Source organism: Microcaecilia unicolor, chromosome 11 (genome assembly GCF_901765095.1).
Source record: "Microcaecilia unicolor chromosome 11, aMicUni1.1, whole genome shotgun sequence".
In the NCBI taxonomy this organism is placed as follows: domain Eukaryota; kingdom Metazoa; phylum Chordata; class Amphibia; order Gymnophiona; family Siphonopidae; genus Microcaecilia; species Microcaecilia unicolor.
The window spans coordinates 129,699,214-129,722,432 of NC_044041.1; the positions used below are offsets into that span (position 1 = coordinate 129,699,214).

General features: G+C 42.1%; 1 protein-coding gene across 2 annotated transcripts in view; it reads left to right on the forward strand.

The window, feature by feature from the left end:
* Window positions 1-5,097: 5,097 nt before the first annotated feature.
* FIBP (FGF1 intracellular binding protein) overlaps window positions 5,098-23,219 on the forward strand; it is a 28,587-nt gene continuing 10,465 nt past the window's right edge. The window contains exons 1-8 of one of the 2 annotated variants that reach the window (XM_030218607.1): window positions 5,098-5,251; window positions 6,863-7,001; window positions 12,853-13,051; window positions 13,374-13,500; window positions 13,965-14,065; window positions 16,378-16,511; window positions 16,674-16,782; window positions 16,874-16,937. In XM_030218607.1, the coding sequence (XP_030074467.1) occupies window positions 6,917-7,001; window positions 12,853-13,051; window positions 13,374-13,500; window positions 13,965-14,065; window positions 16,378-16,511; window positions 16,674-16,782; window positions 16,874-16,937 (819 nt within the window). In that variant the 5' untranslated portion in view covers window positions 5,098-5,251; window positions 6,863-6,916. Of the gene's footprint in view, window positions 5,332-6,862; window positions 7,002-12,852; window positions 13,052-13,373; window positions 13,501-13,964; window positions 14,066-16,377; window positions 16,512-16,673; window positions 16,783-16,873; window positions 16,938-23,219 lie in introns of both variants that reach the window. The other variant, XM_030218608.1, reaches the window with a different exon arrangement.

The following is a 23,219-nucleotide window of genomic DNA, read 5'->3' on the forward strand; positions in this document are numbered from 1 at the left end:
ACACCCTGGAGGGTGTGAATGACATGAGGAAGGACCTAGCGAAGCTAGAGGAATGGACCGATATTTGGCAACTAAGATTTAATCCCAAAAAATGCAGGGTCATGCACTTGGGTCACAAAAATCCAAGGGAACAGTACAGTATAGGGGGTGTAGTGCTTCAGTGTGTGAAGGAAGAGCGGGACTTAGGGTGATTGTGTCTGATGACCTTAAAGCTTTCAAACAGGTAGAAAAAGCGACGGCCAAAGCCAGAAGGATGCTTGGGTGCATAAAGAGAGGCATGACCAGCAGGAAAAAGGAGGTGATAGTGCCATTGTATAAGTCTCTGGTGAGGCCTCATTTGGAGTACTGCGTGCAGTTCTGGAGACCGCACCTACGGAAAGATATAAACAGGATGGAGTTGGTCCAGAGGGCGGCTATGAAATTAATAAGTGGTCTTGAATGCAAAAATTATAGGGACAGGCTTATGAACCTCAACATGTATACACTGGGAGAGAGGAGACATGATAGAAACGTTTAAATATCTCAAGGGCATTTATGTACAGGAAGAGAGCCTTTTTCAAATGAAGGAGAGCTCTGGAATGAGGGGGCATACGACAAAGTTGAGAGGGAATAGGCTTAGGAGCAACCTGAGGAGCTATTATTTATTTCACAGAAAGGGTGGTGGAGGCACAGAATGGCCTCCCGGTGGAAGTGATGGAGTCGAGGACTGTTCCAGAGTTAAAAAGGCATGGGATAAGCATGTGGGATCACTTAGGAACAGGAAGAATTAGGGGTTACAGAGGATGGGCAGACTGGATGGGTCATATGGCCTTTATCTGCTGTCATGTTTCTATGTTTCCATTGTCCTACGTACAAAATAAATGCCTGTGTATAATATGTAAACTGCTTTGATTGTAACCACAGAAAGGCAGTATATCAAATCTCATCCCCCTAACAGTAAGCAAGGTACCCTGTTGGCTTAGTGAGAGGGTGTGGCCTGCAGAAGTGATCTGGCTTCCTCCTTCTGCTACTGATCTATCCTACAAGATCACCTTTAGACCAGCATCTTTCTCCTTCCCTTCTACTCTCTGTCTATGGTGTCCAACATCCCACCCATTCAATGGTCTCCAGCATTTCTTTTCTTCCCTCCCTCCCTCTCAACACCCCCCCCCCCTCATAGACTCCAGCATCTCTCTTCTCCCCTCTTTTCTTCAACAAATCTCTTCTTCCCTCCCTCTTCAGCATATGTCTTCATGACTTCTCTCCCCCTGCCTTGTAATGTTCAAATTCTACCCCATGGTCTCCAGCATCTGTCTTTCTCTTCTCCTCACCCACCCCAGCCTGTGGTGTTCAGCATTCCACCACTCTCCATGGTTTTCAGCATCTCTCCCTTCCCCTGCCCTCCCACTCCTCCCTTCAGCATCTGTCTCCTTCCCTCTCCCTGTGGTATCCATTATTCAGTCCCCCTGTGGTGTTCAACATTCCACCCCACCCCCATGGTCTCCAACATCTCTCTCCTTTCCTTCCTCTCAACTCTCTATGGTCTTCAGCATCTCTCCCATCCCCTCTCCTCACCCTCCTCTCTATAGCATTTCTCTCCTTTTCTTCCTGTTCAGTATCTCTCTGCTTCTCTTATCCCCCCCTCTGCCTGTGATGTCGAACATTCAAACCCTCCCCCCATCTTCAGCATTTCTCTTCTTCCCTGCTGTGTCTTTGAGGTATTTATTCTCTTACTAGGTATCCTGGAGTGGCAACTGTATAAGCTAGGTAGGAGACATCGCATGGCTGGTCAGATGCAGGGCCTTCAGATTCTCAAGGTCTGCCGGCTTCAACTTCCTCCAAACTTTCTTTTTCGGAGGGGATGGAAGCCAGCCAGCCTTGAGTTTGCACAGATGCAAGGTAAAAGAAAAAAGGCCTCATAAGAAGAGAGAAAGGGTAACAAAATTTTGAGGGTGCCATGGCACCTGTAGCTTCCCCGGTTCCGGGGCCTATGTCTGGATGTGACTGCTAAGCAACCCCTCCAACTGCAGCCCAACTGCAACCTAGTATGGCATTATCTACCAAATCAAACAGTGAAACGGACGTCCACTTTGTTGTTTTTGTTTGGCTTTGCTGGGTTGCGGAATGGTTTTCTTTTACTGCTTTATTATCTACCAAATAAACTGGCCCTGCTTCCTCTCTATGTCCGATATCACTGAGAGCAAAGGAGGAAAGGGGATGTCAAGTGTACATATGTTCTTCCCAGAAGCCTCTAATGCACACTTTCAGCCCATAAAGTTTGAGGCTTGCATCTGCTAGCTCTAGTGCCACAGGAGAGGGAAGTTACAGGTAATAAGACAGACAGAGGCTTGGATAATGTGATGACCTCCAGGAAGATTCTCTTGATTCTGATGTGAACTCTTGCCCTCCTCAGCTCACACATCTGTGTCATTTTTATTCTCTTTAGCTAATTCCACTCCTGAGGCAGAAGAGAACAATAACAGGAAATAAAATGCAAAAACTGTAAATACAAGGGAGAATAAACTGAAGTACAATAAAACTGAAGTAATATAAAATTATTTATTTAAAATAATTTAATTAGGAGCTGGAGGTTTAGTTTAGGGGAGGGAAGGAGATGAGACATTTTAGCTGGTGGCGATACTTAGATGAGAAATGATAAGAAACCACACTTTCTATCTACATTGGTCTTAGCTTAGTGATTGGTTGGGGAGTAGTGAGAAGGGGGAGGGGCTTCACCCCTCTTTCCCCTTTTCTTTTTGGAGGTAGATTAGTCAAATTTAGGAATAATTTAATAATATTTGACTTATCTGTTGTTGAGATTGAAATAATTTGTTTTGTATTATTGTTTCTAAGATCTTTAACAAATTGTTTTGAGATGACATATTTGACTGGTAGTTACAGATGTTGAAGGAAAAAGATAAAACCTCCACCGCTGAACTCTGCATTATGTCTACAAGGTACAGGGCGGGGGAGTAGGGGGGATAACGGTATAGTGGGTAAAATTAAAACTGGTGAAAATTTGGAGCACCAAGCTATAGATATGTTTCTTTGTTTGTATGATTCGAAAAACAGAGGAAACCAGTCTTCGCAAAACCATAAACAGAAAACAATAAACAGCGAAGAAGACCAAAAAATAAAGAAGGATGACGCTTCAGTTAAAAATCAAATGAAACAATTTAATGAAATACAATAAAATGTTCAGTGTGCATGACGCGACACAGCTGTGTTTCGGCCTATCTGGCCTGCATCAGGAGTCTTTTTGTCATTGGAAAGGTCACTTTATTGATCTTTTCACTATATGATGTGATAAATTTTTCTTCGTCGTCTTGTAGTTGTGCTGTAGCGTCGCCAGAATTCCTAGTGTTTTGTAAAAAAAAAAAAAAGCCCTAAGTCAGAAAGGTGCTTAAATATTACCTCAGAAGGGTAGGAGTAAACATGTCCAGCTACAGTATGTTTTCTTTTCTATTCAACATTTCAATAGATATATGAAACACATATACACATACACATATACAAATGTCGTGAAGTTGTTGCTTGACTGAGAAAATGATACATGCAGCAAAGAAGGTTGGATGAAAACAGGAGACATGTTGTGCCTATCTAGTCCATTATATAGGCAGAAGCCTGTAGGCAGAGCTTGCTGCCGTTTTAGTACACCCAAAATAATAGCAAATGTTATTGAAAACAATAGCAAAAGATTATTAGAAATAATGGAACAGACTGCCTATGCATGGTGCATTTTGTTTTGTACTTGGCAGCTTTTTAATTTATTTGAAAGCTACCCTTATCTAGACAGAAATATCATGAAATAAAATTGAGTATCAATAAAGTAGTTTAAAAATTATTGTAGCTGGCAGAAACAGAACTTATAAACTCTGTATTTTGTGCTCATTTGTCTGCACTATTCTATACAATACAGATGGCCAAATTTCAGTGAGGATATCCTGTTTCCTGATGGGTTCATCTTAACTGTTTTTGCAATCTGCCTTGTGAAACCTGGTGTTATAAAGATGGAATATATTGAAATTAAATGGAAGTAAAATTAAACTCTCCTTTCATTGGGGCACATGGAATCACATCTTCATCTGTTTTGTAGAAGTTTACATTTTAGATACACAATAAATATTTTGTTTAAACATAACTAAACAGTTTAAAACAAATGCCCTTAATACGAAATACTTGGTAGAATAATGAAACAGTGATGGAATATTCAGTAGCAAGCAGCCTGGCTGAGTCAACAGATTTATTTTCCATTGAACATGATTAAGTTTGTATGAACTTGGCGGCTAATAGTGTGCTAAACTGACAATGTTGGCAAGTGTGGACTGATTCTGGACTTCTGCATGAAGGTAGTTTTATCTTAATTATTCAGCATCTGTCTTTTTAAACAGTTGTCATAAAAATATCAAGTACATTTTTTAATATAGAACTACAATCCACAAAAGAAAAGGAGCAAGTTCTCACATGCCATCTTTTTCTTTTGATTAGGCACAGGGAAAAAAAAGATTTTAAAATGATCCCAGGTTTCAACCTAATTCATGTTTGATGTGGGATATAAATGTCATAAATAAGTAATTAAATAGAAATTCCAAAATGTTGTGCACCTAATTCACATAACATGATGTCTGTTTTAGTGGCCCTTTATCAGGAGAAAAAAATTCTCTGCACGAATATAACACGTGCTATGATGTCCCTATAACCAGCCCCTCCAAATGAAACACTGATTACGTTTATAAACAAATTACTACTCTAACTATAAAAAAAAAGTTATTCCATTATTATACTTCCTCCGTGTACATCCGTATGCCGCACAAGCTGGCATGTTTGAAAATATAAGTGAGATTAAATAAAAATGCTACTAACAATAATGAACAACAACATCGATTCAAGTAGCTCGTCGTAGGTTTGTTTTGTTTTGAAGAGTGAAGTGCACTCCAGTGGGATGACGGCTGTGCTCAGTGAACTGGGAAGGGGAAATAGGCTAACCTAATTGGCTTCAACGTTTTGACGTCATCCTGTCCTGTTTTCATCCAATCTCCTTGCTATACAGATGCCTGCTCCGCTCCACCTCTCATGTTCTTACCGGAGGCAGCAGCTGCCGGCGCAGCTCTCTAACGTGAACTTCCTGTTTCTAGCTGGGCGGGCACACGTCGCAGAAGCAGAACGCGTCAGAGGATAAGCGCCGGTGTCGACCATAGGTAGCTTCTTGACTTCAACTTCTCAAGTAGTAGAAACCCCGGACTTTGCATACATGACGACTTACCCAGTTCAGGTACAGACATTCTAAAACCGTTTAGGATCCGGATTCTCGTCTTACTCCACTGCATGCATGGAGCTTTTTCCTTGAGAAAAGTAAGAGCTACATCTCTGCAATGGGGCAAACCCAAGGCTGAGTCAATATATTTTTTTAATTAACCTGGATGAGTTGACAAATCCTATTTGGCCCTGGTGTGAAATTAATATGTTTGAGGCATGTTTGTATACAATCTCTGTTTTATTTGGTATCAGCAATGTAGAGCTGCCAACTTTCCCAGTTCAAGAGGGAGATGGGCCAGGCTTGGATTTTAGGCAGCCTAGTCCCAGTGCATTATTTATTTATCCATAGACAGTCTAAGCTGCTTACAAATAAATATAAGAAATCTGCTCAAAAACAGATTTCAAGGCAAAAGAATGTACAACACAATAATAAAGCCATCAAATAAAGAGAGCTTGATAATTACTTGAGTAAATAGGCTATTTGAAAACTGCCTACCCTCCTTGTGAATATATCAATGAGAAAATCAGATCAACAACTTTAGGTGTGGAATAGGGTAAAACCAGGTGTTGCTGTGAAACATGGGGGGGGGGGGGGGATATTAAGCTGCAATAAAAATCTGATTTTTACTGCACCTTAATTTCCTTAAGGGACAGAAAGAACCCTGATTTCAATGGGTAGAATCAAGGACTACAAATACCACACTGTTCTTTTGATGTAAGTTCAAAACCAAATTGGCCAAGAAGTCTTCCTCCTGGGATGCAATTTGGTAAGTCTGGCACTGTGGAAATATATCTTGGACTGCCATTAGATTCCAAAGGTGACTGATTAGGTTCTGGTTTTATCCTTCCAGCCTTCTTCCAAGCACATGCCAGACCTCTTGGAGGAGAAGTTATCAATGTAGGCTACCATTAAGAGAGGTTATATTAACACAAGGCCCCATTTTATGCGATTAGACACTGTGCTAAAATAGCATGACATGATAAAAATAACCTGACTTAATGGTGCCCATGTTGATAACTTCTCCCCCTCAATCTCTATTAAGTTAGTTCAATAAACGTGTTCCCCCTTAATGGTCAACAAACAAAAATATATTTGTTTCTATGTATTGAAATGAACTAGTATAACAATTGCAGGGAGGAAACAGACTAGACTGTGGGAGAGTGGGAGGAAGCTGAGCATAAACTTGGTTAGTAGCCTTATGTAGTGTATTCATTACAGTATCAAAGACCAGACTGGGATTGCTGCTAGCTGAGCCTGTCCTACTTTCCTAGATGACTCTGCAGCAGACTATTGCCAATGTGCAACAATTACAATGATGGTAGGCCTGCAGCTTGACCTCTGTAAGCCTCTTTTCAGTGCCCATATCTTGCATCTCATGGTGAAGATGCTTCAGCATGGCCACTGGCTCAGAGAAAGGAAATAAAGGGTAATGCTGATAACTAGGAGACCAGATTTTGGATTGTATAACAAGGGCCACTTTTACGTTCCAATGTTCAATACGGAACCATCCTTTTCCCCTCTTGCCACTTTCCTTTGTATCACAGACAGATATCTGACAGAGAAAAATGAGGGCTAAAATCTGATTTCTAATCATGTTGGCTTACATGTCTCTTTTTCTTTTCTAAGGACATCGGTGACTGTGGAAAGGATCAATGTACAGGCGCCTAAGACACTTCAGAAATGTCTAATGAGCTGGATATATTTGTGGGGAACACTACTCTGATTGATGAGGAGGTTTACCAGCTATGGCTGGATGGCTATTCAGGTACCAGAATGAAATATACCTGTTTGTTTCACTGGTAATATGCAGGCAACATGACAGCAACTTAGAAAACATTCCCTGGGTTGTTCTGTCGGATAAACAGTTCTTGGCTTTGTATTGTGAAGTGATATTGGATGATGTACTGGATTTGGATTTGTGGAAAATAATAAATATATGTAAAAGAAAAAGAAAACATTCCCTGAGGTTCCTATTCCATTTTTGCTGGAGCTAAAAAAGGGATTTGTCTTATTTTCCTTTTGGCCTAGCCATTTCCTCCCAGTCCTTGGTCTTTCAGCTTTGCAAACTGTCTCCTTTTACTCTGTCATTCACAACTACCTGGAAATTTTAAATATAATTCCATTTCATCAAGCAGATCAATCCATAGACTGGTGGGTTGTGTCCATCTACCAGCAGGTGGAGATAGAGAGCAATCTTTTGCCTCCCTATATGTGGTCATGTGCTGCCAGAAACTCCTCAGTATGTTCTCTATCTAGAGGTGTGTGGTCGCACAGCAGCAGCTCTGGCTAGGTCTCCAAGCCTAATTGTTTAGGTTTTGTTGAGTACTTGGGGTTGAGGGCTCTTCGTGAGCAAGTACAAACCTGGTGGTGCCAGGTCCCTCCTTTTCTCCCCACTCCCGCTGGCTACGTTTAAAAAAAAAAAAAAAAACCCAGAAAAATAGACGTCCTTGAGAGAAAGACGTCCTTGTTTGCAGCTACTCACTGGGACTCTAGATCGTTGCAGCTCGGAGCGAGAAGCAGGTAATTTTACCTTTACTAGCGGGCAGGGGGTTCCCCGAACGGTCTCCATGTGGCTATGGCCGCGGATGGCAAGGGCGTGACAAGATGCTTCCCGGAACGCGTTCGCGTGCCTAGCGGGGAAGCGGGGGGCCCAAAGGTAGAGTCGCCCTTTTTGGGCGCCCTTTCGGAGTCGGGAGAGTTCCCCGGTTTTTCCTCCGGTGCGGCGGTTTTTCCCGCCTTAGGCGCCCATCCCCCGCTGGCCGCCCTCCCGGGTGTGCCCGGCCACGCAGCTCGGACGGCTTCTTCTTGGGCCGCCCTTGAGGTGGGAGACGTTAATAGCTTGGTTGCCTTGACTCGGGCGGCGATAAGAAGTCGGCAAAATTAAAGTGCCATTCTTCCCGCATGGCTCCTTCTCGGAGTTTCGCACCGGACGCCATTTTGGACGTGCAACGCGCCTCTCCCCTGATCTTGGGACCGCAGGTTGAGGGCGCCTCTAGGGTTGCGGCACAAGCTGCAGAAATGCACAGGCTGGGGGGCTTCTCCCCTGCGTTCATTTTGCTGCTGCATCAGGCCTTTTTTATGCAGAACGCTGCCCCCGCTCCCCTGTCGGATAAGGGTGATGAGGCCTCCATGCTCAAACACCCTCGGGTGGATTTTCAGGCCCTAGGGGACTCTGTCTCCTCTAATGTGGATGACGGAAGCGTGTCTGAGTTCTCCCAGAGATCCTTGGCGGACTCTGTGGAAGAGACTGATCCTCGCTCGGATGGAGCGGATGACCCCTCTGCAGCGTGCCCTTTTCCCTCAGAGGATTTGCCCAACCTGCTAGTGCAGCCCATGAGCATTTTGAAAATTGCCTCTCCGGAGGAAGGCTCTCTCTCAGCCTCTACTGGCTCCGCCATTATGCTGGGAACGAAGCGCCCGCCTAGAACCTTCCACATGCATGAAGCCATGCAGACCTTAATTTCGGCGCAATGGGATGCCCCTGAAGCGAGCCTGAAGGTAGCCAGGGCTATATCCCATCTGTACCCCCTGCCAGAGGGAGAACGGGAAGCCTTTATCTGGCCCACGGTAGATTCTTTAATCACTGCTGTGACTAAGAAAACGGCGCTGCCGGTGGAAGGTGGCACTGCCCTGAAGGACGCTCAGGACAGGAGAATGGAGGCGGCCTTGAAGTCGTCCTTTGAGGCGGCCGCCCTGAGTTTGCAAGCCTCGGTTTGCAACTCTTATGTGGCTATGGCGTGCCTGACTGTTTTGCAGCGGGCTTCCCCCTCAGACCCTTCCTGGAGGGCGGAATGGCCGACCCTGGAGTCGGGCTTGGCCTACTTGGCAGACTTGCTGTATGATGTTTTGAGAGCCTCGGCCAAAGGTATGGATGCCTCTAAATCTCGCCTAGCCAAGTTGCCTTTTAAAGGCAAGCTGCTCTTTGGGGACGAGCTGGACAAGATCATGACAGAGCTCGGCACGTCCAAGGGCAAGAGGTTGCCGGAGGTCAGGACTCGGGCCAGCAGTGCTCGCCCTGGTTCCTGCAATGGCCGGTTCCAGGAAGCCTGTCTGTATCGCCCAGGCAAGTCGGGCTCCTCTGCCTCCTCTTCCTTCAAATGGAACTTCTCCCTCAAGCAGCATTCCTTTCGCAGGGACCGCCGGCCTGGAGGTTCATCCTCCGGCCCTCCCCCAGGATCTCGTATCCAATGATGGGGACCTGGTCCATGGCCCAGTGCAGATAGGAGGAAGGTTGTCCTCATTCCTGGGCGAGTGGACCAGGGTAACTTCAGACACTTGGGTTCTGGAAGTCATCAGAGACAGCTACAAGCTGGTTCTGCCGACCTGTGAGAGAAGGGTTTGTAAACTCTCCCTGCAAGTCCCAGGTCAAAGCAGCTGCCTCCTTCCCAGCTGAAGCAACAGTTCTTGGCCAGGGGCCATACAGCAGGGCTTCCTCTAGAACTATGCAATTGTAGGTCCCAAAGTCTGTGTACTAGATGATGGCCGCATTGAGCCTGCCATGAGTGGGAAAGCGCGGGGTACAAATGTAACAAAAAAAAAATGGTTATTAGCACATGGTGCCTTAAAAAAATTAACACAGGAGAACTTACCGTCTTCTATTTAGGAGGTTCTAAGTGCTCCTGCATTAACTCTGTATTATTCAGTTAGCGCATGCTGCAGAAAATACCAGTATACCCACTCTCCGCTCATGACTTGCCCCCTCTGAAAAATATCTTTCAAAAATCAATAATGCATGGGCTAGCGTATACAGTCAAAATAGTGTAAAATGTTTTAATGTGCCTCTGCCGTAGCCTGTTTGCATGCACTAATTGAACATTAAGAGCTTAATTCCCTTTAGTAAAAGGACTCCTAAAAATTATCAGAATCATTTTTTCAAGATGAGCATTGAAGGAGAGAAGAGAGTCTATGGATGGAGAATAATCTTTATGTAATAGGTCAGGTGGACAATACACAATCCCTAAAAACCAAACTCTTGTTCTTACTAAAAGTTCATATTCTGGTATAATTTTTACTCTTAATTCTTACAATGCAAAATTCTGTTTGTATATAACCAATATTCCTCTACCCAAACAACCTTGATGAGGTTTCAAATAGGGCTTCATTTTGATTAAAATTTTAATTGTGAGATTAAAGGTATGTTATTTATTTCATCACTGCAGCTCCTTGTGACTCTGGGCAAGTCGCGTAACCCTCCATTCTCCAGAGTCGGAAAGTAAATAAATAAATGACATATGGTTAATCACAAATTTTAATCAAAATGCAGTCTTAAATAAATTAAAGAATAAAAGTAATGAAAAGATATGAAATACAAATTAAAGAATCTAAAACAGACAGCCTACTTAGAAATGCAGCCCTAGTTTCAAAATAACCCTATATGATGGAGGGCACAATTGATTGAGAAAAACTGTATCTGTCACAGTAATCCATGATTCAGTAAAATATAAACAAATCTAAATTCATATCCCTGACAAGTTCATAAATCACTTTTGCCTTATTTCTAAGTGAGTGTGCATTAACTAATGCACCATGAAGGAGCGCACTAAAGAGCTCCTTAGTCGTGCTTCTTTGTCAGTGCAACAGAGTCTGCACATGTCACCTCCAGTGTCTGTGTCTCACTCTTATTCTGGCACTGCAGATAATGTCACTAAATGAGGCAGAGCCAGTGGGAGTGTCTCAATCTCAGCTGGTGGGCAGGTCGCAGCAAAACAAGTTCAGTTCTGTCAGATGGTCGGTCCTGCTTGCAAATTCCATTAGATGTCACAGCAAGGATTCCAAATTGAATCTGTTTCCTGCAGAATATTTATTTTGTTTGACTGAATTCCTTCTTTAACATAGTTCCATCCCCTCTCCAATTTTATCCACCCTATCATTGCAATATAATTTGTATCCTGGCATCTCAGTGTCCCATATCCTTTTTCCACCAGATCTCTGAGGTGCCTATTACATCTACTTCTTCATTTACTGCTATATACTCTAAATTCTCCCATCTTATTTTGTAGGCTTCTAGCATTTGTAATACATGATATTTCAAAGAATGTACTTTGTTTGTATCGACAACCTGCTTAACCACATGGGCTACACTTGCCTTTATTTTAACCTTTCCATTGGGATACCCTAACTTGCTTGTTTTGATTAATATCCTTCAAGAATACCTTAATTGGAACCTTGAGCTCCTGAATGACTTTCAGCTTTCCCGCAGTTATGCTATATGGATAACTTCATCTGTATATGCAGGGCTGCATAAATAGCTGTGCTAACTTAAATAACATAGCTGTTTAAATTTAGGACTGACCAATAAACTGAAACTGAATGTGCGAAAAAACAAGGTCCTATGGTTCCAAAATCAGGGAGCTGAGGTCCTATCATCAATATATTTGCCCATTGGTCAAAGCTTTGCAGTCAAGTCTGAAACCAGCGTACTAAGGGTCCTGCTTGATTCTTCACTTACCTTCTCTTCCCAAATTAACCAACTATGGAAGAAAACACTATTCAAAATGAGACAGCTGTGTCTAGTCAGGTCATTCTTCGACCAAAAAGCCTTTGCACTACTAGTCCAAATGTTAGTCCTGCCTCACTTGGATTACTGTAACATTCTATTTCTTGGTATTAAGTGTCAATATCAGAAAAAAAACCTGCAAATCATACAGTTTGACTTAGCGGACTTTAAAAAAGGGTTGGATGGCTTTCTGGAGGAAAAGGCCATAGAATGTTATTGGATGGATGTGGGAATAATCTACTATTTCTGGGATGGGCGGGACAAATTGTTTGTTCTTTTGGCCGCTGTCAACAGGGTGCTGGGCTTGATGGACCCTTGGTCTGTCCCGGCATGGCGATGCTTATGTACTTATACAGATTGAATAGATATACTAATGTTTCAACTCATTTTAACAAACTATGCTGGCTTCCCATAGGTGCTTGTTTAGTTTTTCAAATCTTAAAGGGTTTCACCGCTGAACTGCTGACTAAGACCACTTCACTATATTTGGTCCAGTCTAACAGACTGAAAGAACAACTGATGCTAGCGTCACTGTTTCAAAAGACATTTCGAAATCAGAAGATTTTCAGCTCTCTATTCTCTGTGCTTGGAATTAAAATATGGAACTCTCTACCCATTGCCATCAGAACAGAAAACAGCTACCATAGCTTCAGGAAGAGGCTAAAAACCTTTCTCTTCCCAAAGACTGCTTCATAACAACCCATTGACTTCTACCTCCTAGTATCATCCATTATCCTTTCATATAATATTTTTGGTCTTGTGCATTACATCAATGGTCTCTAATTGTTCTCATACCTCACACTAGCTTTTGCCTCACCTAGAATGTAAACCGCACTGAACCCTGGAAAAGGGGATATTAGCTGTACACAAGAATTGATTTGATTAACAGTCCAACTTAAATGGATAAGCCAGTTGAAAATGTGCTTACAGTTAAGCAATTAAATAAGCAAATTAACTTTAAGTGGATATTTTATACACTGAATGTTGACCTCTTGGTTTTTAAACATTACCTCCCAGCTGAGCTCTGCTGCCTGTAGATGGAGCAGCTGCACACATAGGTGCTTCTGAGAAGGTAACTCACTCTTCAATCCATGCTGAGGCCCTGCTCTTTCCTTTTCAGCCAGCGATGCTGTCAGCATCCGTATCAAGAGCGGGATCTTGGAACAGACTGGTGCCACAGCTGATGTGCTGCAGAGTGACACCATGGATCATTACCGCACCTTCCAGATGTTGGAGCGGCTTCTGCATTATCCCATGAAACTCGTCAACCAGCTGCTTTTCCAGATCCCACCCTGCCGGCAGGTCATGCTGATTCAAAAGTGAGTTCCACAAATGAGAGAGGAGGAAACCTGGACAATGGCAGTAGGAGGCAGGAGAGATCCAAGAATGGAGTTGGGAAGTGGGGAAGATATAGAGGCATATTTTCAAAGCACTTAGCCTTCCAAAGATCCATAGAAACCTATGGAACTTTGGAAGGCTAAGTGCTTTGAAAATGAGCCCCGTAGGCAGTCACAGCAGGAGGTGGGGAGATAAAAACAGTGGCATTGTGAGGCTTAAGTTATGATCTGCCCCCTCAGCTGTGTTTCTAAGAGTGGCACTAAACTCATGGTTCTTATGCTTTCCTGTCTGTCCTTGGCACAGGTATTATGCATTTGATGAAGCCTTTGTAAGGGAGGTCCTAGGGAAGAAACTCTCCAAAGGAACGAAAAAGGATCTTGATGATGTCAGTGAGAAAACCAGCATCACTTTAAAGAGCTGCAGGAGGCAGGTAGAGATGAGAACATGTTACCAGGCACTTCCTTTGAACCGGAGATTACAGCCCATGCCTGTTGTAGTCCCCACAACCGAGAACAGGCTCATCTTTCAGGAACCATGGCCAACCTTCACTCTTAACTCCTCAGACTCAGGGTCTGTAGTCCACAAAGACTGTCCTTATTCCCATGAGCCTGCAGTAGTCCTGGTCCATAGGGATTGCATTCCACAGTGGGCAGATGAGCTCTGGAGATCAGAGCTTGCAGTGGACTGCTTCACCATTGCTGGCTCCCCATCTTTAGTCCTGAGGATCACAACCCATGATCTGTGTTGAGAAATCAGTGATTGAAGGAATGAACTTTGTCTAATGATACCTGTTTTTGTTTGTGTGTATCTCTGTCTATTTCACGCACATACACACCTTGCCTTAATAGTTTCCTTTGTTCTCTGACCATGTTTTATTCTCTTTCTTGGTGTCAGTTTGATAACTTCAAGCGCGTTTTTAAGGTGGTAGAAGAAATGAAGGGGTCACTGGTGGATAACATTCAGCAGCACTTTCTGCTCTCTGATCGTCTGGCCAGGTATGCTGCACTGATCTGTGAAATACCAGGAACATGTCCTTGCCACACCTCTACAATTCTATTAAGTTACTGCCTTCCTACTCCCCAACCCAGGACATAAGTGTTCTGTAAGTAATGCATGTTAGTGAGAGCCCCATGTGTATCGTGCCTCTGTGTATTCCCCCTTGCAGGTATTTGTAGAATAGTACTTAGGTGCATTGCTAGCACTGCATGCGTAAATGTAAATGTGCATAATGGCACGTAAATACTTGTATTCCAAAAATTTGCACTGATAGGTTGTAGAATTGCTCCACTAGTTCTGAAAATTGGTGCTAAGTTCCTAATTTTTTCCATGCCCTAAATCTGCCCCTGTTGCCATCCACTTTTTAAGAGTTTGATGAAATTCTGAGTATAAATTTCACAACTCAGCCGTAGTAAATTTTCAAAGAGGCCAGTTTAGAAGGCTAACACTGAAAGTTATCAACATAATCCCTATGAATATTGGCCTCTTAGTGGCTGAATTTTGCACTAAACAGATTAACTTGAAGTTCTACCTTCAAACTCTAGTCTGATTTTAAACTGATTACTTTAGCCAGATAGGGGTGAAGTTCTCAATGTGAACTATTGTTAAGATAGGTTATTTTACTGTTAACCTGGGTTATTAATAACTAAGTCTCATTGCTGCACGAGTTGTAGTAAAATAACTCATCTTAACAGTAGCACACGTTGATAACTTCCCCCTTTAATGACTTTAAAAGCCAAAGTTGTCCATTAAGGTGCCATGGATTTAAAACAAAAAAAAAATCCATTGTAGTTTTATACAGCAGGGTTGACAGAGTTGGATTTGGACTTTAGATTTTATGTTTAAATCATGTTTATTAGAAACAAAATACACAATAGCAAAACTACTTTTGTTACAGAAATTGAGTTTTTACATTTCTTCCCTTCCCCCCCCTTCTATCCCCCCCTACTCCACCCCCCATTCCCCCTCCCTTGTACTAATATCACATTATTTATACATTCAATAAATGACTTCGTGCTGATGGAGTTAACGTATTCCAAAGAGGTGCCCACAATTGCTGAAATTTTCCCCTGCCTGTGATTCAAAGTCAACAATCTCCACCCTCTCTATCCGCATCATTAACAGCATTTTCAACCGCCACTGTTGGAGGGAGGGCGCTTTAGTAGCCAACCACTCCGTTAGGATAATCTGTTTGCCAGCTATCACGGTTCTGGCTACAAATGCTGTAAAGCCCCTCGCCAAGGGCTGCCGCAACTGGGGTTGGCCAAACAGTAGAGCCGGATCATAGCTCCAACGCTGGTGCCAGATTTTATTAACATAGTTTATAATGGCCTTCCAGAGTCCTTCTATGCTTTTGCATGTCCAAAACATGTGTCCCAAGTTGGCACCCTCTGTTCCACACTTCGGGCACTCCCCCCAGGACGACAGACCCATATAAAACGCTCTTCAAGGGGGAATATGCAGCCGAAAAACAAATTTGTACTGTAATTCCCAGTGTGTAGACTGGTATGTCACCCTTCTGAGTGATAATACGTGAGACCGCACCAACGCTGAAGCAACATCTGTCCCCAAGTCTGTTGTCCACTGCTGAGATAGAGCTTTATAATCCGGTTCTGGCATAGTATCCTTATGTGCCTGGGACTTTAGATTTTATTACTCGCATTGTCCAAATTCCAAATCTGAGTCAAGGCGAGTTACATTCAGGTACAAAGTTATTTCCCTGTCTAAGGGCGCTTATAATTTTAAGTTTGAACCTGAAGCTATAAAGCCTGAAGTGACTGTGAAAGGTCATAGGGAGTGTATGTGGGAGAAGCTGGATTTGAGTTCACAACCTGCTTCATAAGCACTAGGTTTCTACTCCTGACATCATGGGGCAAGGTGTTGGGGAAATATTTCATTTCTAAATGTTATTCAACTAGATGAGAAAGGGAAAGCAAACATATATTTGAAAGAACTCTTAATGTTGATTGTACCAGTTGTGATGGACCTAGTCCAGGCTGGAGCTACTTACTCAATTCTGCTGAATGGATTTTAATTGGATAGCCAAAAACCTACAAAGAACCTTCAAGAGTAGGTGCATCAAGTCAGAACTTTATTGAACAATAAAGTTCTGACTTGATGCCCCTACTCTTGAAGACTCCTTGTGCTTTTTTAACTATCCTGCTTTGTTTGGGTGTGCTTTGGATTCCCTCTCCTACGTTTCTTGAGTGTATTTTAATTGCCACTGAAGTGCAAATCTTCTTTACACACCACAGACAACAGATCTCCTTCAAGTGAGAGACCGTTAATGCCTCTTATCTCCCTCCACTAGGGACTATGCTGCCATAGTATTCTTTGCCAACAGCCGCTTTGAGACAGGCAAGAAGAAACTGCAGTACTTGACCTTCGAGGACTTTGCCTACTGTGCAGAGCAGCTGATCCAGAATTGGACTTTGGGTGCAGTAGGTGAGTGGCTGCTGAATCTGCCCTGCGCTGGCACTTACAGTGTGACTCTGATAAAGAAGCTGGAAAACTGTGCACAGCTGAAGGGTGAATGTTGCCTGAGAGCAGCTTCCTTCACAGTCAGTTCTAGCAAATAATGTGCTTTTTCCTTCTCAATCCCCACAGATAACCAGGCGGATGATATGGATATGGATCTAGACAAGGAATTTCTTCAGGACCTAAAAGAGCTGAAGATACTCATCACAGACAAGGATCTGCTGGATCAGCACAAGAGGTGTGGCTGTAGCACGCTGAGCTAGGGAGGGTGTGGGAGGTGCCTCACAGTTAAACTCACTTCATGAATCACTTCTCCTGCTTCTTCCCAGTCTGGTGTGCACTGCCCTCCGAGGGAAGATTGGAGTCTTCCCTGAGATGGAAAATAATTTTAAGGTGAGAATGAAGCAAAGTACCACCTATTTCTCTGTCTAACTTCATTATGTGTGTTGTACATCTTTATCTGTGTATGCATCTTTGAGTATATGTGAGTGTATTTCTGCCTCAATATCACTGTGTGTGTCCTTTTCTGTATGTATGTGCATCTCTTAGCTCTATCTTTATCTGTGTGTGGTTGAATATGTCTTATATTTGTGTCCCTGTGTAACTGTATGTCTGTATGTGTTTGTGTGTCATTATGCTCTGTGCCTCTTTGGGTGTGTGTGTGCACGCACGTCTCTATGCTCTCAGGTAGATATTCAAAGGTGTTAAGCAGGTAGGAGAGGCTCCTTCCTGCTTAAACCCTGATAACTGGGCCAAGAGGGGATAACCAGCAGCACTTAACCAGGCAAACCCAGAATCAAAGAGGATAGACAACTAATAAAAATTAATACATCATCGTCCCTAAACGAACCTTACCAGTCAATTCAAATGGGATACATAATTGCCAGATTGGTAGTCAACAAAACAACAACGATAACAGACTGGATTACAACAGACAATCTTGATCTTCTATTCGTTAGTGAAACCTGGATTCATGACTCAAAGACCCCATAATTTTAGATCTTTGCCCCCCAGGATATAAAATTACCCACTGGACAAGGAATGGAAAAAGAGGAGGAGGTATAGCTGTAATCCATAGATCTCACTTCATTGTTACAACTATAGCTGAATCCATACTCCCCCATCTTGAAGTTGCCTCAGTTAGTATCAATAATATAAATTTGCTCGACCACCTAAACGTAGTCCTATTTTATAGACCACCAGGAAACTGGCATGACTGCCAAACACACTTTATGGACTTCATATCAAACACATGTATTTCTAACTCCAACCTTATCATAGTAGGGGATATCAATCTTCACCTTGAAGACCATAACTCAATGTGCGTGAATGTATGGATTTCTTTCATCTATGCGATCTCTACTGGCCAAATATGCAATCAACCCATATTAAAGGACACACACTAGACATCATCACATACAAATTCTCAGATTTAAACCTTGTATTAACAACCACAAAGCGGACAGCTATACCATGGTCTGACCATTACAAACTAAACATTTCCCTTCAATGGCGAAAAAAAGATGTATACCATAAATAAGAGTGCTCAACCTATACCACGAGAGGCCAGATTGATCCGTCTATATTCTGGCAACAATTCTATAACAATGAATGGACAGCACAAACTGATTCAAACCAATTTCTTCTAGAATGGGATAATAGATGCAGAAGCATTTTAGACAACATAGCACCTTTGCAAATTAGGACCTCACGTAGGAAGAAAATACCTTGGTTTAATGAAGAACCGAAAAAACTAAAAACACAAGTTAGAAGCATGGAATAAAAAGAAAGACCACTCCACAAGCAACTACAAAGAAAATACAAATATACCATCAAACAAACCAAAAGATCGTATTACAAAACTAAAATTGGGCCAGACTACAAGGATACACATAAACCTTTTCAACTTGTGAGCAAATTATTAGATACTACACAGGTTACTTCAAATAGCACAGACATCCCATCAGCAGATAATCTTGCGAAATACTTCAAAGAGAAAATTGTAAAACTATGACTCAAGTTACCAGTTAATACCATCAACTACATAAAATTCCTCGATTGTCTAGACCCAATCCTTGGCGAATATCCACCAATCCTTGGCGAATATCCAGCTGATCGAACCTGGACTAACTTCGACATCCTCCTGCATGATACTCCAATATCTCCCAAGCAATCAAAAGGTTCGCAAAGTCTCACTGCAAATTAGACATATGCCCAAACAACCTTATAAAATTCGCACCTCAACAATTCATATCAGACCTCACGATGCATCTGAATTATATGCTACAAAATGGACTGTTCCCAAAAGATAAAGGAAATATTCTACTCACCCCTATACCTAAGGACTCAAAGAAAAAATACAAGTGACTTAACCAACTATCGCCCAGTAGCATCCATCCCTCTGGTAACCAAACTAATGGAAGGTATGGTGACCAAGCAACTCACTGACTACTTAAATAAATTCTCAATTCTTCATGAATCTCAATCAGGTTTTCGGTCTAACCACAGCACTGAAACAGTACTCTTCTAACTAAATTTAAACAAGCAATTGCAACTGGCAACAACATACTCCTCCTACAATTCGACATGTCCAGTGCATTTGATAATGGTAAGCCATAAAATATTATTAAATATCCTAGAATACTTTGGAGTTGGAGGCAATGTTCTTAACTGGTTTAGAGGCTTCCTAACCACAAGAACATACCAAGTGAAATCTAATTCGAATACGTCAGCTCCATGGATACCTGAATGCAGAGTCCCCCAAGGATCTCCACTCCGACCCTCTTCAACCTAATGATGACACCCCTGGCCAAATCGTTATCTAATCAAGGCCTCAACCCATACATATACACAGATGACGTCACGATTTACATCCCGTTCAAATATGATTTAAAGGAAATCACTAACGACATCAATCATAGCTTCCAAATCATGCATTCATGGGCGGATGCATTTCAATTAAAACTTAATGCAGAAAAAACACAATGCCTAATACTCACATCACAACATAACACAAGTAAATTCGCTACTATAACCACACCAAACTTTTCCCTTCCTGTTTCAGACATCCTGAAAATCCTTGGAGTTACCATTGATCGTTATCTCTCACTTGAAAGCCATGTGAAAAATCTAACAAGGAAGATGTTCCATTCAGTGTGGAAACTAAAAAGAGTAAAACCTTTCTTCCCAAGGAATATTTTTCGCAACCTGGTACAATCAATGGTACTAAGTCATCTAGACTACTGCAATGCACTTTATGCTGGCTGTAAAGAGCAAATCATCATGAAACTTCAAACAGCCTAAAACACTGCAGCCAGACTCATATTTGGAAAAACAAAATACGAAAGTGCTAAACCCCTAAGAGAAAAACTACACTGGCTTCCACTTAAAGAACGTATCACGTTCAAGGTATGCACTCTGGTTCATAAAATCATTCCCGGAGATGCCCCGGCCTACATGACAGACCTTATTGACTTATCACCCAGGAATGCTAAAAGATCAGCACGCACATTCCTAGATCTTCACTTCCTCAGCTGTAAAGGACTAAAATACAGACTAACATATGCGTCGATCTTTTCCTATATGAGCACGCATCTGTGGAATGCACTGCCAATTGACTTGAAAACAATTTACGACCTAATCATCTTTCATAAATTTCTGAAGACTTATCTCTTCAACAAGGCATACCACAATGACCCATAATAAGAACTATAATGCATCACCACTTATTTGATTTTCTGAATGTTTTCTTTTTATAACTGACTGCTTAATACTGTTTCGTCATCCATGTTCTTTATATTATACCAATTGTAACTTTTATTCTGAAATGGCGAATGCCATGACGGAACATTGTAAGCCACATTGAGCCTGCAAATGGATGGGAAAATGTGGGATACAAATGCAACAAATAAATAAATATCTCCTCTGATCACCACAGAAAATAGGTAGGCTGTGGGAATATTTAGTGCTGGTGCCTGCATACCTAACTGGACAGATCACTGCATAAAAAGCAGTTCTGTCTTTTCCAGGTTAGATATTTGCATGGCATGTGCATAATTTATGGGTCTACTGAAGACTTTGATATTCATTGCCGATGCCTGGACATAGCCTGGCATTCAATATCTGATCTAATTCAGCCTAGGACAGTCTGCTTTAAAACCGCTGACCACCATGGGCTGAGTATTGCCCAGTGTGCTTCCATGTGGTATGTCCATGTCCACATGTCTCGAGTTTGTGTATACATGGCTGTACCTCTTAGGATCAGGACCTCATCCAGGTCAGCCCAGTCCCAGCTTTGCTCCACCATGCAGAGAGATTTAGTTAATTTCTCTGATATCTGGTCTCTGGGAATTATGTTCCAGGAGCAAGGGTATATTTTTCGGGTACTGGACCAACATATTTCTTTGATAAAGAATATAGTAACTTAGAAGGCAGTAATCAAAGATTTTTACTTAGCTAAACACTTAAGTCCCGATATTCAAAAGCATATGTAGAGTTGGCAGTGGTGCCAACCAGATAAATGCATTTAAAGAAGAATCTAATCTGGGCCAAATGTTAACTTTGATAACTTTGCTGTTTCAGTGCTACTTGGCCAGTTTCAAACAGGGGCATTCTGGGGTGGCCTAAAAGATTACCGTTTAAACAGCAATCCTTAGCTTCTGAACTGATAACTTGTCCATTTAGGTGGCAGGTTTAAATGCAAAGATGTTTTATCTATTTAACATAAGCCATGGATTTTCAGCAGCACCGCTGAAAATCCGCAAAAAAATCCATTTGACTTTATTCAGTTGGCTTGTGACTGAAAATTGACCTATTTAATGGGCCACTTCCCCCTCACCTGCTTCCTACATACACAAGTGTGTGTGTATGCTTATTCACAACACATACTTTCATCCACATGAAAAAGGGGGCGTGAAATAGAGAGTTGCACGGGGACAGAAATCTAACCCATCCCAACCCGTCCCCGCAAGAATTTAACCCATCCCCACCCATCACTGTAAGAATTTAATGGTACATAAAAGAAAATTCCAGTCAGCTCCCTCAGTCTCTCTCTGGATTTGAGCCACAGCACTGTAGGCAAGGAAGGAATGGAAGCTGAAACTTGGAACACTCTGGTGTGCACATGTAAGATTTGTCTCTGATTTACTGGCACTGTGTGCTGAGAGGTCACCACATGCACGCGCCAGTAGGTCAGGTGACATCTGATGCTCATGCCTGTGTCAGAGCTGAGGTCTGCTCATCAGCCCAGGAGCAAAGAGGATTAATTAACTGAGTTTGATTCCCACTGCAGCTCCTTGTGACTCTGGGCAAGTCACTTAATCCTCCATTGCCCCTGGTACAAAATAAGTACCTGAATATATGTAAACTGCTTTGAATGTAGTTGCAAAAACCTCAGAAAAGGCAGTATATCAAGTCCCATTTCCCTTCCCAATTAGAAAAATTAAGTTCTCAGGCAACAAAGGTAGAAAATAAATATTTTTATTTAATACTTTTTAAGGACTGAGATGTGCCTGCTTTGTGAAATGTACGTCTTTTCTATTTTTGTATTTTGCAGAGTGCAGGAGCAAATATATTTCTGTTTCTCTTTTACCAGTGTTTACCTGGCTTTCTTGAGGGAGATCTCTATTTCAGTTTTTCTGTGGTTCCCTGTTTTGTATAGTGAGCAAGAATTAAATGTGCTTGGAGTTGTAGAATGATTAGAAAAATTAGTGTTCCTTATTGCTTGCTATGTGAATGAATATTCCATCACTGTTTCATTATTTCTTGCCAGACCAGTCCAGTATTATTACATTGTAAGGGCATTTGTTTTAATTTGTCTATGCAGTCCTTACATGCACATGATTTTGCTTTTTAAACCCAAAGGTAAATCTTAAGGGTGGTTAAACAGTGAGCTTCTGTGGATAACAACAGAGTTTGCGGGGACGGGGACAAACTTTGTCCCTGTTTCATTCTCTAATAAGAGGGCAGTGCATTAAATGGGTCAGGAAGTTGAAAAAGAAACAGAGGGCTGACCAATTACTACTACTACTATTTAGCATTTCTATAGCGCTACAAAGCGTATGCAGCGCTGCACAAACATAGAAGAAAGACAGTGACGACTATCAAGACTTGAACGGTCCATCCAGTCTTCCCAACAGTCCCAGTCATTATCAATTCATGATTAAATCAACAATGAATGTGATATTATATACTTTATCACGAGTCTTTCTTTGGTGTTTCTGAGACATAGATCATAGAAGTCCGCCCAGCTCTGTTCTTATGTTCCCTCTAGTGGAGTTGCTATCAAAGCCCAGTCCAGCCTATCTGAATATGTCTTGTTACTTGCGGGACCAGACTGTAAAAGTCTGCCCTTGCCATTGAAGCCCTTTCCAGCCTATCCTAAACTGGATTGCCTATACAGACACAGATCTGCAAAGTCTGCCTGGCACTGACCTTAGTCCTTCACAGCCAGAGTCGCTGTCCAAGCTTTGCAGCCGTTTAAGGTTTTTAAAATTTTTTGTTTTATACCATTTATTTTTCTAAATAGAGTTCCTCTGTGTTCATCCCACATCTTTTTGTATTCCATCACTGTTTTTGTCTATACCACCTCCCTTGGGAGAACATTCTATGCATCGATCACCTGCTTAGTAAAAAAGAACTTCCTGTCATTATCCCTATGTCTACCACCCTGTAACC